The sequence below is a fragment of the Barbus barbus genome (genome assembly GCF_936440315.1).
Source record: "Barbus barbus genome assembly, chromosome: 32".
NCBI classification, from domain to species: Eukaryota; Metazoa; Chordata; class Actinopteri; order Cypriniformes; family Cyprinidae; genus Barbus; species Barbus barbus.
Genome location: NC_136760.1, coordinates 19,477,844 through 19,491,547, shown reverse-complemented (window position 1 = coordinate 19,491,547; position 13,704 = coordinate 19,477,844). Strand labels below are relative to the sequence as shown.

The 13,704-nt window shown below is 38.1% G+C and overlaps 1 protein-coding gene across 1 annotated transcript in view; it reads left to right on the top strand.

Annotated features, from left to right (window-relative positions):
* LOC306852580 (attractin-like protein 1) overlaps positions 1-13,704 on the top strand; it is an 89,518-nt gene that overhangs the window by 60,596 nt on the left and 15,218 nt on the right. Inside the window, exon 27 of the mRNA XM_079389527.1 lies at positions 13,597-13,704. Within this exon, the coding sequence (XP_079245653.1) occupies positions 13,597-13,704 (108 nt within the window). The remainder of the gene's footprint in view (positions 1-13,596) is intronic.

The following is a 13,704-nucleotide window of genomic DNA, read 5'->3' as shown; positions in this document are numbered from 1 at the left end:
AACTTTTTATCTCTGTGATAGGGCCATGTGTTATAAAGAATGTTCCTTTTTCAAGGGCATCAGCAAACTTCAGGCAAAGGGAACCAAGAGTTTTATCCTTTTAATATTAATTAAAGGTCATAGTATCACCCCCAATATAAAACCAGCCTGGCTTGCTTACAGCCCAAGATGTGGGTTTAAGTGGCGGAGAAACTGAGCTTTTGGTCTGCATGATGGAAGCTGTACTTCATCTAATGTTGCGTTATCAATGGCTTTTAGTGATGATCATTCATTAATGATTGTTTGGTGGGTTTTAGATATTAAGATGGATATTAAGCATGTTGATGATATAACAATTGGCTTTAAACTATTATTTTAAAAGCTAGACGTCTTCAACTATGCTATAATTAAACAGAGCCTTATTACTTAGCTTAATGAATGAGGTACAATCCTGTGTGACACAAATTGGTCAGGAAAGGACACATTATACAGAGAGAGAGCTTGATGGAATCAGAACAGCACAGATGCATCAGCTCCTCCTCCAGTCTTGCAGAAAAGCAGCTCTGATCGGTCTGGAAAAAAAGAATGTTTCTGCCCATAATTAGAGCCTTGCAAATAGCCACAACCATTTGTGACTCTGAACACAGAGGCTCTGCTTCCACTTCATTCATCACACACTCACAAGGGAACCTTTAGTGTGACAAATACTCGCCCTCACTTTTCAAGTTCAGCTGTGGGACTCTTCAAGAGTTCATTAAATCACAAGTTCACACAAACCAATGTGTGCAAATGATACATGCATTGATCAGAGAGATGCAGTAGTGTGCTCTGAAGTAATGGATCAATGCAGGGTCTGAAGTAGAACGGTTCACTTGGCAATTTCGAAGCATAGACTTGCGTATCACTGATCTGGAAACAATCCCAAATATTTGTTCAATGTTTAGCTAAATGTGATGTCCAGCCAAAGAAGTTCATGCTTCCTTTTGTCTAGCCTCATTCCTTTGAGGTAAATTGAATATTTCCCAGTACAAGACAAGAAAACAAAAATAGTATTCTGTTGCTTCTACTGTGAGAATGAGGCATTTTATGACCTATAATATGATGCAACTGATTGTAATTCTTTTGTTATTATTCAATTTGTGCATTATGGTGGTTTGTATTTGGTGTTTGTGTTCGTAATTTTAGTTGATTTTAGATTGATTTAGTTTGTTCCAACTGATGCAATCTAGTAAAAGTTAATAATTGCAATGATCATAGTGACTGATAAAATGTCACATAATATATACTTTAGGTTGTAGGAATGGTATGCAAAACATGTTATGAATTTATGGCAGATCTGGCCATGAAGACTATAAGAAAGCAGTGAAGTGAAGTGACATTCAGCCAAGTATGGTGACCCATACTTGGAATTCGTGCTCTGCATTTAACCCATCCAACGTGCACACGCACAGCAGTGAACACACACACACCGTGAACACACACCCGGAGCAGTGGGCAGCCATTTTATGCTGCAGCGCCCGGGGAGCAGTTGTGGGTTCGGTGCCTTGCTCAAGGACACCTCAGTCGTGGTATTGAGGGTGGAGAGAGCGCTGGACATTCACTCCCCCCACCTACAATCCCTGCCGGCCGGAGACTCGAACCCACAACCTTTGGATTACGAGTCCGACTCTCTAACCATTAGGCCATGACTTCCCCCATAAGCAGGAGATCTGTATGGTATTGATTTTGACTGAGAGCTTTTAAAATAAAAGTATTGACAGGTAACCAGTGCAGCAGTGATAATATTGAACTAATATGATCATATTTTCTGGACCTGGTTAGAACTCTGGCTGCAGTGTTATAAACAAACTGCAGCTTATTTATGGAGACAATCAGGCATCCAGCCAGAAGTGCATTACAATAATGAGGTCTCAAAGTAATGAATGCATGAACTAACATTCTGCATCTAGCAAGAATATTCTGTAACTCTGATGTTTCTGAGGTGGAAAAATACAGTGAGGTGCTCAATGGGTAAAACAACCTTTGCAGCAAGCCAAAATTCTGCCCATTTAAAGGGTCATGTCCTAGAAAGTGCGTATTTGATATACAGCAACAGTTGGTTTCACGGTTTCCAATTTGCTTTCTAATGTTCCCTCTATATTTTCAGTTAGGAAATAATTGCTGCTGTAAGTTTAAAGGGTTACTCCCACCCAAAATGAAAATTTTGTCATTAATCACTTTCCCACATGTCGTTCCAAACCCGTAAAAGCTTCGTTCGTCTTCGGAACACAATTTAAGATATTTCGGATGAAAACCAGGAGGCTTGTGACTGTCCCATTGACTGCCAAGTAAATAACACTGTCAATGCCCAGAAAAGTATGAAAGATATCATCAAAATAGTCCGTCTTCCATCAGTGGTTCAACCGTAATTTTACGAAGCTACGAGAATACTTTTTGTACGCAAAGAAAACAAAAATAATGACTTTATTCAACAATTTGTCTCCGTAGCGCCATTTTGGAGAGTATCCTCTGGATGCAAACAGCGTATGCTGTTCTGTGTCAGCCGCACCACATGGATACGATGTGTGCGTTCAAATCAAAGTGTAAATAACGTAGAAAACGTATCCGTGTGTTTGGAACGACATGGGGGTAAGTGATTAATGACACAATTTTCATTTTGGAGTGGAGTAACCCTTTATGCTTGAGCAACAATGTAACAAAAAATGTTGTTTCAGAATGAGCAACCAGTCACCAGCCGACTATAATTGAACGGCCCTGATCTACATACTTGGTAACACTAACAGATCAATGTCAAATTCAATTTCAAGCCTGTGAGAGTGACATGTCCTTTGAGCAGGCACTCAGAAGGCCTTTGTGGAATAACCAATGAAGCCAGTTTTATAATCTATGTTTTAAAGGGCTAATCAGGTCATTGATGTTTCTCTTGAAGAACTGCATCAGATGGGTCAATGCAGAAGTGAGTAGATTACCTTAATTGTGCTTTTAAACATGAGCAAATCTTTAGGGGAAAAATTATAGGCTATGAAGTTTGAGGATTTGGTTTTTCTGTAATATCAGTGGGTGCATTTATATCTTGCAAAATGCTTTGACAAGTCATTTAGGTATTTTAAAAAAATTTTCCCAGTGAGAACTTTTCTGTGTTATTTGTCAGGGCAAATTACTCTGCTTGGTTCAAGACCTCATTTCCAGTTATGATCAGATGTAATTAATTTGCTGGTTTGTGAGTTGCTTCATTTACATAATTTCTACAGTGAATAATTTGTTAATTTTAGATCGTGTTGGCACTGACAAGACTTTGCTAGTCAGAATGAATTCCCCCCTCAGGAAATGAGATTATTCATCATTGATTATTTATTTAGTAATGCATGATCAAATGTGTTTTTATTGCATTTGTATATTTTTATTATAATTATATTGCAGGAAATAAACATAAATTAATTTAACTAGCTAGCTTTTTTAACAACCCTAGCCTTCTCTGTGAATGGTGGTATTTGGGCTGTATTGGTTTTCATTTCCAGAATGGAAGATTGTTCCATTAAATTTTAGTATTTTTGGCCAAAACGACTTTGAGAGTTTTAGCCCTTGTTTAATGTCTAACGGGAAAGTCCTAATGCTAGAAAGCAGGGATTTCAGCAGGGTTTAACATGAAGCCTACAGTAAAATCAATGAACAATCAATCTCAATTTCACATCAGTGAGGTTTTCACAACACTTCCCTGGGGCAAGGTTTTAAGAGCATTTCAAAGAATAATAAAATAAGTTTGACCTTAACTCTAGCCTAAGACCCTACACGTTTGTGTGTGTGTGTGCGTTTCCATGTTGAGCTTGGTTTATAGCACTGCAGTTATAAAGTATTATAGATCTCGATTAAATCCAGTTTTTGTCACACAACAGCACTGCAGATGTACCTTAGTTGGAAAGGGCAGCTGCATCCACGAGGGTGCGGGACATGGATGTATCTATGTATATCTCCATGATGGACTGGCTTTGTCTTGCACAATTGTTATGGAGATGCCACTGATGTAGTAAAGGCAGTGGGCCTGATGAGTAATAGCAGGTGATGGAGAGAGATGGATAAATTGCAGATGGTGCTTTTTGGCTGTCAACAAAGCCAGGCTGTTTTCCGAGAGAAGATCTATTAGCACAAATGAGAGCATGCCACAGCTCTCTCCCTTCCTGCCATGCTCTCTCTCGCCGTCTCACTTTTGCTCTCTCCCTGTCATGCTTTGTCATTTTATTTTCTCAGTTCCTCTCCTCGCGTTTGCTCGCTTTCTCACTCACGCATACATGCCCAAACATGCTAGTCGAAGGGGATGAAGGAAAGCAGATATCTTCATATCAATATTTAAATGAAGATAAAATTAATGGACTCGTAAATATGTGGAAGTTTCACCCCCAAAAACGGGCCATTCTGGTACAAATGTCATCTGCGTTTGAGAGAGCAGCTTCACGATGATATCAACCAGCTCGACAGGCAGAATTAATAGCTTGTATTTCTGCACTTTTTATCCTATACTTTTCTGACTAAAATCGATGCATTTTAGATGCAACTTTTTTTATTTAGATTTTGTACTAAACTCACATAATTCTGTAACACTTTACAATTTTCTCTCATTTGTTAAGTCAATGCGTTAGAACTAAAAATGAGCAATGTAATTTTACAGCTCATTTTACAAATTTAACAAATTGATGTTTGTTAATGTTTGTTAATGTTTGTTAATAAAATAACAAGTGTGCATTCATGTTCGTTCAGTTAATAAAATAACTCTGTTCATAAACCAATATATTAATAGATTTACCCAAAAACGAAAATTTTATCGTTTACATTGAACATAAAAGAAGATATTTTGAAGAATGCTGTAAACAAACAGTTGATGGTCCCCATTGACTTCCATAGTGTTTCTTTCCAACAACTGTTCGGTTCTTCAAAATATCTTCTTTTGTGTTCAACATAAGAGAAACTTCTACAGGTTTGGAACAACATGAGGGTGAGTAAATAATGACACACTTTTCATTTTTGGGGTGAACTATTCCTTGAATTAATAATGTAGAAATATTGCACTTTGTTAGTTCATGTTAGTTCAGTGCATTAACTATTATTAACCGTTTTAAATTGATTTAAAAATGTATTAGTAAATGTTAGGGAAGGGACGATACACCTACCTCCCGATTCGATACTGTCATGATACTTGGGTGCCGATATGATTGTATTGCGATTATTTGTATTAATTTTTTTTTAAAGAATTCAAATTCTACAAGTATTGCGATTCGATATTGCTATGTTGCGATTTTTTTTTTTTAACTCTAGGCCATGGGAAAAAGTTGAATGATACACTTAATATACAGACTGTCACCAATTAAAAAAAAAAAAGTCTGCGTGCTGCTGCTCCAAGTCAAACACACCTATACATTTCACCCTCTATTGGAATTTCAAAGTGCTAACTTCTCCCCACCTCCTCTTAGGAAGAATAAAATAAGAAAATAAAAATCAATTCTGAGGTAAACCAATCGATTTTGAAATCGTTTTTAAAAGAATTGCGATAGATAGCGGAATCGTTTTTTTCTCCCACCACTAGTAAATGTTGAAATGAACATTTAAGAATGATATATAATGTAGAAGTATTGTTCATTGTTAGTTTATTTTGACAGTTAACTAATGTTAGCAAATGAGTCCTTATTGTGAACTGTTACCAATACTTCCATATTTCTTTTTTTTTTCTTGTTAGCCTGTAATGTTTTATATAATACGTCATCGTAATTCACAATAAAAGAGAATTTAAAAACGTGTAATAGAATAAATGCACAAGAACAAGCATCTTATTTTTATTATTATTAATGTTCATATTTTTGCTTTGTTTACAATGTTTTCAAAAAATTGTTACCTCATTAAGTTAAAACATTCTGCATTTTCTTGCCACTTAGCTTGCTCTGTTAAATGTTTTTTTAATTACCTATGAATGAGCTATCATAAAACTGAAAGCACTAGTGCAATATAGAGATTGCATAAATAAAGGAAGCTGCAATTAGTTTTTTCTTTTTTACTTGTTAGTCCTCTCCGCATTAGATTATATAGCACAGGTGAGTTTATTTTGGATGTACAGCATAAATCATAAGGGTATTAAGAGTGAACAATAAATGCAGTTAAATTGGCCACGTACACACTGCAAGTTTCAGGAGTGACAACCGCATTTAAATGTGGGAGTGAGTCCCGTAAATTATCGTTCTATGTGTATGGAACAGCAGTCACTCCCGCATTTGTAACCATAGCAACATTTTGTCGTCTTGTGGGAATGAATAAAAAATTAGACGTTTATGTCATTTTCTTTGGCTAAAGACTATTTTTGTCCATCGATTTTAACTAAACTACCGCAGATAGACGTGCTGTGCTTTGTTTATACTCGGGAGGCTGCTTTAGAAAGCGATGTCTTGCAGTGTTGCCATGTCCTCAGATTTACCAGTGCTTTTAGGCATGTTGTTTGGTCAGGCTATATCATAAAGATTATGGAGTTAATAAAGTGGTCTGTCATGGATATGAAATAAATGTTTTTTGTTGTTGTTATAAAACAAAGCATTTGGGTGTTTTAGTGTTTTTTTTGTGCTTGTCCTTGTTTGTTTGTTTTTTGACATGAAGATCTGGCAACACTGACGCTACCACAGGGCTCATGAGAGCAGCTAGCCCCATATCAAAATGTGCTAAGTTAAGATCTCTTTCACTGTTATTTTCTTGCATATCTCACGTACAGACGAAGACACATTTCTGATGCACGTTTATATACATCATTAACAACTAGTTGTTCAGTTTGGTTCCGTACACTGCGTAGAATTTCTGTAAACGCGGTTGTCACTACCTGCATTTTTCGAGAGTTAATGCGGTTGTAGAATGCGGTTGTCACTCCCGTATTTTAGGGAATTATGTGTGTACAGAACACGATTAAGGAGTAAAAGGTGAACTGACAACCGAATTTAACTGCAGTGTGTACGTGGCCATTGTTTACTCAGAATTTGCACACCACTACAAAATGGCTTCACCTCATTTATAGAAAACTACGGTATAGGGAATTTGGCAAGAGGCAATTTTTTTTTTTTTTTTACACGTTTAGTTAGTTCACTTTACAACTATCTTACCTCTCCAGTATCTGTCCTTTTATCCACATGGACATTTAGTTACATGGGTTGGTGTTTTGCAGAGATGATCAGATCGTATTGTTATGAGAAGCCTTGACATGAGCAGTGTGCTCAGCTTTGATAATTTCATTATAAATGTGGTCGCGGTGGGATCAGCCATAACAGTCCTCAAGTGGTGATTAATAGAAAAGATAATGAGTGATTAATTACCATGGTGCCATCAGGGCCCATTTGAGCGGAAGTCATTGAAGAGACCTCTTTGTGTCAGTGCCAAATAGACACCCCCACAGAGACAGCGCTGTCAGCCCGATATGTGCGCCGTCAAGGACGTTGCCACCTTCTTATATTTTATGTTTGTCATGGACACAGGAAGAAGTTTGTTCTGTGATTTCTGAGGTTGAACTGACTTTCAGGGATTCATAAAACATTGATATATGTGTTTGGTGACATGATGTTACTGGCCCAATTATCGCCTGTTTAAAACCTTTTAGAGAACTTATTAATCTGAATCCCTTTCTGAGAGACTTTTGATATTTCATTATTACATTTATGCATTTGGCAAATGCTTTTATCCAAAGCAACTTTGTATTTAAGGTATCAGTTTATGCTCTGCATTGGGAATCGAACCCATGACCTTGTCATTGCTAGCGCCATGTTTCCACTGTTTTAGCAACAGGGAGACTTAAGCTGTCTATAATGATGCATTTTAATCGCCAAATTATAGCACCGTCTTTCATGTTCATTTATCTGAATGAGTTTTGAGGATCTGTTGCAGTGGTTGAAGATTCATAACCTTGAAAGCATTCAGCATGATCCAACGAACTCTGTAATGATACATGTTGCCATTTGTTAGAATTCTGGTTAGCATGTGGACAGCTTGAAGAAGACTAAGTAGTAGTACTAATAGCAGCAGCAGCAGTAGAGTAAGTAGCACACAGTGTGAATTGAATGTTCACTTCAGTTCATTGAGTGCAAAGCTTCTTAGTTTGCCTCCTTTTAACCATCAGTCACTTTTGAGTGCTATAATCAAGTCACTTAAATGCATGCACTTATGTTCCCATTTTATGTGTTCTTTTTGTAGTGAATTATATACAAAGTACTGCTATTTACCACTTTATTTTTATTAATTTTTTTCTTTTTTTTCATTTACCATGTTCCTGCTGGTTTGAGAAAAAGTTGTTTTGTTTCCCATTAGTAATGATTTTTATTTTATTTTATTCCATGGTCTGTCTGAATACTCGATTCTGATTGGCTGGCAGGTGTTGATTGAATTCGTTTAACTGCACATGTAGTTCCAGGTCAGTTTAATCACCGTTCCATATTAATGCATCTTTAATTGATGCACACTAACCAACACACATCACTTGCTCGTGCGCACACACACACACACACACACACGGAGCGAGAGAGAGAGAGGGAGATCGCAGATTGTACTGCGCACACACACATATAAACTTGTCAACGCTTCCCCGTGATTTTTATTGCTAAAATAAAAGATAGATACTAGATCGCTACATTATATTCCCCAGCAACGAGGTGATAAAATCGCTTTTTTTGAAGTAATTGTTTGTAGAGAGAGGCGAAGCAAGCAGGTACACACAACGGTCATCTCTCTCTCTCTCAATCGGCAATTAATTGAAATACATGCTATAATTAATTCAAATAAATGTGGTCTTACCGCACTATTTCATCTGTCTGATTTGAAGCTGGCAGAATGCTAGCGCTAACTAGCCGTAACTGACGAGAATAACCGTAATTTTTACCCTTCCGGTCAAATGTTGCGCTGCAAAGAGCGACGCAAGTTTTACTTGTCTATAACTTGGCAAATGACCAATTGACCATGGAACTTCACAGAGGCAAGCACCCTTCGCTTCGTGTCAGGCGGTTCTTTGCCTCCACGTCGTGCATAGCCGTTGATTATCCCTTACTTAACAAATCATGGAATTGTCTTGTGAACATTTCCTTCAAATATAATATCAACTCATATTTTATTACTTTTATTTTTATTACTTTTTTCAGTTTGAACCAGCTCTTAACAGTCTTTTTGTGATTTAGGTGAATCAGTTGTGTTTGTTGTACAGGTCCTTTTAAAAAAAATAGCATATTGTGATAAAGTTCATTATTTTCTGTAATGTACTGATAAACATTAGACTTTCATATATTTTAGATTCATTACAACACAACTGAAGTAGTTCAAGCCTTTTATTGTTTTAATATTGATGATTTTGGCATACAGCTCATGAAAACCCAAAATTCCTATCTCAAAAAATTAGCATATTTCATCCGACCAATAAAAGAAAAGTGTTTTTAATACAAAAAAAAAAGTCAACCTTCAAATAATTATGTTCAGTTATGCACTCAATACTTGGTCGGGAATCCTTTTGCAGAAATGACTGCTTCAATGCGGCGTGGCATGGAGGCAATCAGCCTGTGGCACTGCTGAGGTGTTATGGAGGCCCAGGATGCTTCGATAGCGGCCTTAAGCTCATCCAGAGTGTTGGGTCTTGCGTCTCTCAACTTTCTCTTCACAATATCCCACAGATTCTCTATGGGGTTCAGGTCAGGAGAGTTGGCAGGCCAATTGAGCACAGTAATACCATGGTCAGTAAACCATTTACCAGTGGTTTTGGCACTGTGAGCAGGTGCCAGGTCGTGCTGAAAAATGAAATCTTCATCTCCATAAAGCTTTTCAGCAGATGGAAGCATGAAGTGCTCCAATATCTCCTGATAGCTAGCTGCATTGACCCTGCCCTTGATAAAACACAGTGGACCAACACCAGCAGCTGACATGGCACCCCAGACCATCACTGACTGTGGGTACTTGACACTGGACTTCAGGCATTTTGGCATTTCCCTCATTTCATTGACACCCTCTTGCTTGAGGGTGTCAATGATGGCCTTCTGGACAGCAGTCAGGTCGGCAGTCTTACCCATGATTGCGGTTTTGAGTAATGAACCAGGCTGGGAGTTTTTAAAAGCCTCAGGAATCTTTTGCAGGTGTTTAGAGTTAATTAGTTGATTCAGATGATTAGGTTAATAGCTCGTTTAGAGAACCTTTTCATGATATGCTAATTTTTTGAGATAGGAATTTTGGGTTTTCATGAGCTGTATGCCAAAATCATCAATATTAAAACAATAAAAGGCTTGAACAACTACAGTTGTGTTGTAATGAATCTAAAATATATGAAAGTCTAATGTTTATCAGTACATTACAGAAAATAATGAACTTTATCACAATATGCTAATTTTTTGAAAAGGACCTGTATATCTCGTTTGGCTCTGTTCGAAGGCGGTCGCATTTTTCTACCCTCCATATCCTGAACTTCCCAGCTTGCTCTCTCGTATTGTCTTGTCCTTCTTAAGAGACTCTCGCTGCACTATTTACAAAACCGAAATTATGGATCTGATCAACTGGTCTCTTAACGCAATTGACACCATCTTCTCGACTAGAAAATCGGGATCTGGAGAACCGGAATGTCCTGCTGGGACGTTTGCTGCTGGCTACACGATGGACGCATGGGAGAGATGGCGGGTCGTGTGTCTGGCGGGTCTCTCCGTGGAGGACATTGAAGACATCTTCTTATTCGGAACCATGATAACTGGGTTTCTGCTGTTTGGATTAGGTGTTGCCCTAAACTATCGGAAAATTAAAGAGACGGGACTGGCTATCCAAAACCTCTCAAGGCTGCCCGTCATGATTGAGGCTGTTGGCAGAGCGGTCGCATCTGAAACAGAGACGATTAACCGCAATATGGATTCGATCACGGCTAAGCTCTCGGCTTTGGAAAGGAAAATTGATGGACAAGGAGATCAGAATGGACAATGAGAATAGCTGTGAAACCAGAAGACAGCTGTTCGCCCAAAGTCAAAACAATCTTATCTCTTTCCGGCTTCCCAAAACAGAACCGCTTGGCAAGGCCGCTCTGGTATCAACTCTCCTGTGAATACTACAGGGAGACGCTCTTTCTTCCCTCCCCCATCAAACACCTTGTTATTGTCGGGTGCTTGGGCTCTGGCCAAGGTCGTTTCCATGGCAATTGCTATGTCGCACCACAACCTGCGAACTGAGACAACTGGTTTGGAGTACTGGCGCAACGGATTTCAAGGCATACGAACTCACACGAACTTACACATACACACACTCATACGCTCATATATACAGATTGTCATCCACCTCCCTACCCCCATCCCACGCCTTCGTCGCTTCATCCCGTCAGTTGATAACGGGTCTGTGTTCGCGCTGTAATGGCTGCAGGCCGGATGGCTGTTTCGTCTGAATTTGATTTTCTATGCAAGTTATGTTCCTGTGTTGACTGTGCTCTATGCTGAGGTTTTTGTCTGTTCTCACACTGCACTCTCGTTCAGGAGCGTAGTGTGAGGACTATTTTTTTTTTTTCTCCTCTCTTTCCTCATGTTGTGCTGTATTCTCTTCTTTATTGCATTTCGTTGTCTTGTACCTACATGTGCAATGACAATAAATTGAATCCAATCCAATATCAGTGCTGAAAACACTACTTTTAATTCCATATAGAACTAGTTGCACTACATTTCAAAAAGTCTGTAAAAGTTTTTTGGATGTTTTTGAAAAACACCTCTAAGGCTGCATTTACTTGTTCAAATATACAGTGAAAACAGTAATATTGTGGAAAATAGATTTTACAATTTAAAATCATATTTTTCTATTTTAATGCTTTAAAGTGTCATTTATTCCTGTTATCCCTAAAGATGAATTTTGATCCTTCAGAAATCATTCTAATATGTTGATTTGCTGATCAAGAAATTATTCTTATTTTTAATTATTGTACTTTCTTTCAGGATTCTTTGAATAGAAAGGTCAGAAAAGAACAGCATTTATTTTAAATACTTTAAAATAAATGAATTCCATCCTTGCTAAATAAAAGTATATAAAGTATTATTTTTTCATCTGTCACTATAGTTGCAATTTAATTTCTTTCTTTTATTATAAATTATTTCTGTCCTATTAAATGTTTCTCATCTGCAGCACCCTGAATTTCCTGAAAGAATGTAATTTGTGCAGAGCAATGAAGTGAAGTGTTTGCTGTTCAGTTTGCTTGTATGAAATCTCCATACATGCATATTGCATATGTGCATGTGTGGACTTCAGTGTGTTTGTCAGAATGTGAACATGGTACAGAATTGCTGTGAAATCCGTGACAGTACCTCAGCAGTTGTCTTTCGTTATGTGACACAATTAGAGTTTAACTCGGTACACTTTTCTATATCACAAATCCAATAGTAATCAACCTCGTCCTTGGTACCCAAATCATCCCGCATTTAGATATTGATCGACTGTCAGTGAGGACCACTCCATGTTTTAACTCTTGAGGCATCACCTGCGACTTCTCCATCTCTCTGAAGTGAGATAAGCTGTTGGAGGGTTCTTTTAAGTACAACATTTTTCAAAGTTTGTCTCCAGGGCAGAAGCTTTGGTTTTCTACATGCCTTATGAAGTGTTGTTCATTACTTATTTGATGTTATTGTTGGTAATGAAATGAAATGAGACATTTAAGCAGGGCTTTGAGGTCTTAAGATGCCTATTGAATGTTTCACTGGAAAGGTATTTTAATTGCCCCTTGTGGAATTCTCTAACTGGCAAAGTCCCGTATGATTGAACGCTCTATATTGCACTGTATTGATCTTTTGTACTCATGTCACACCTGCAGATGCTCATGAATGCTCACTCTCTTTCACTACTTCTGACCTGGGCCGTGTCATCTCCGTGTCAAGGAAAATTGTGCACCGTGTGCACATGATAGATAAACTGTCTATCATAGAGGTAAAATAAGCAGTGTGCCGTCAGTTATGGATGGGATTTTGTATGAAGGTTGTGAATTCTGCTTTTAGGGCAACCAGCCAGTCAATCGAATGGAGAAATTACAGGGAACGCATCAGTAATTAAACTCCACCACTGGAATACTGATGCTCAAACAATCATTGGCAAAATAATTGCTTGTCATGCATGTTGTGGCAAGAGAAATTTCCTTCCAATCTTCACAGACATTTGATTAGCCAGGTCCTCCAAACTTTTTTATATGGAACAAATGAATTATTCAACCACCTGTTTCTGTCTGTGCTGGAAAACAGCCAAAGTGCTGTCAATGGCCTCTCTCTCACTTTCTGTCTCTCTCTATTCTTTTTTTTTTTTTTTTTTTTGCTTGTTCTCCTCTTCTCTTTTCGTAATCTTTTTCCTTCCTCTATCTCAACATCCCTGCATACTGCCTCACGGTGTGTGTGTGTGTGTGTGTGTGTGTATCAGTGTGCTTTTTGGTTTTTCTGTTTTCAATAAATGGCAGTCACTGAACTTTCTGTGAGTCATGTTACTTAAGCTGTCAGTCTCCACTTTTAATCTTAAATCTGAGGTTTTGACAAAGAAAACTGACATCTTGGAATTGTTTGAAAGTATAAAGTTTATGTGCAGATACTAATTTATCATACTTTCTCCCCCTCTTTCTTTCATCTCTTTTTGCTACAGCAACTGATGAGGGAAAGGCAGCAGATGGCCAGTCGCCCTTTTGCCTCGGTCGCAGTGACACTGGATGTGGGTGACGCTCATATAGAACTGCTTCAGGGCGGAATCGAG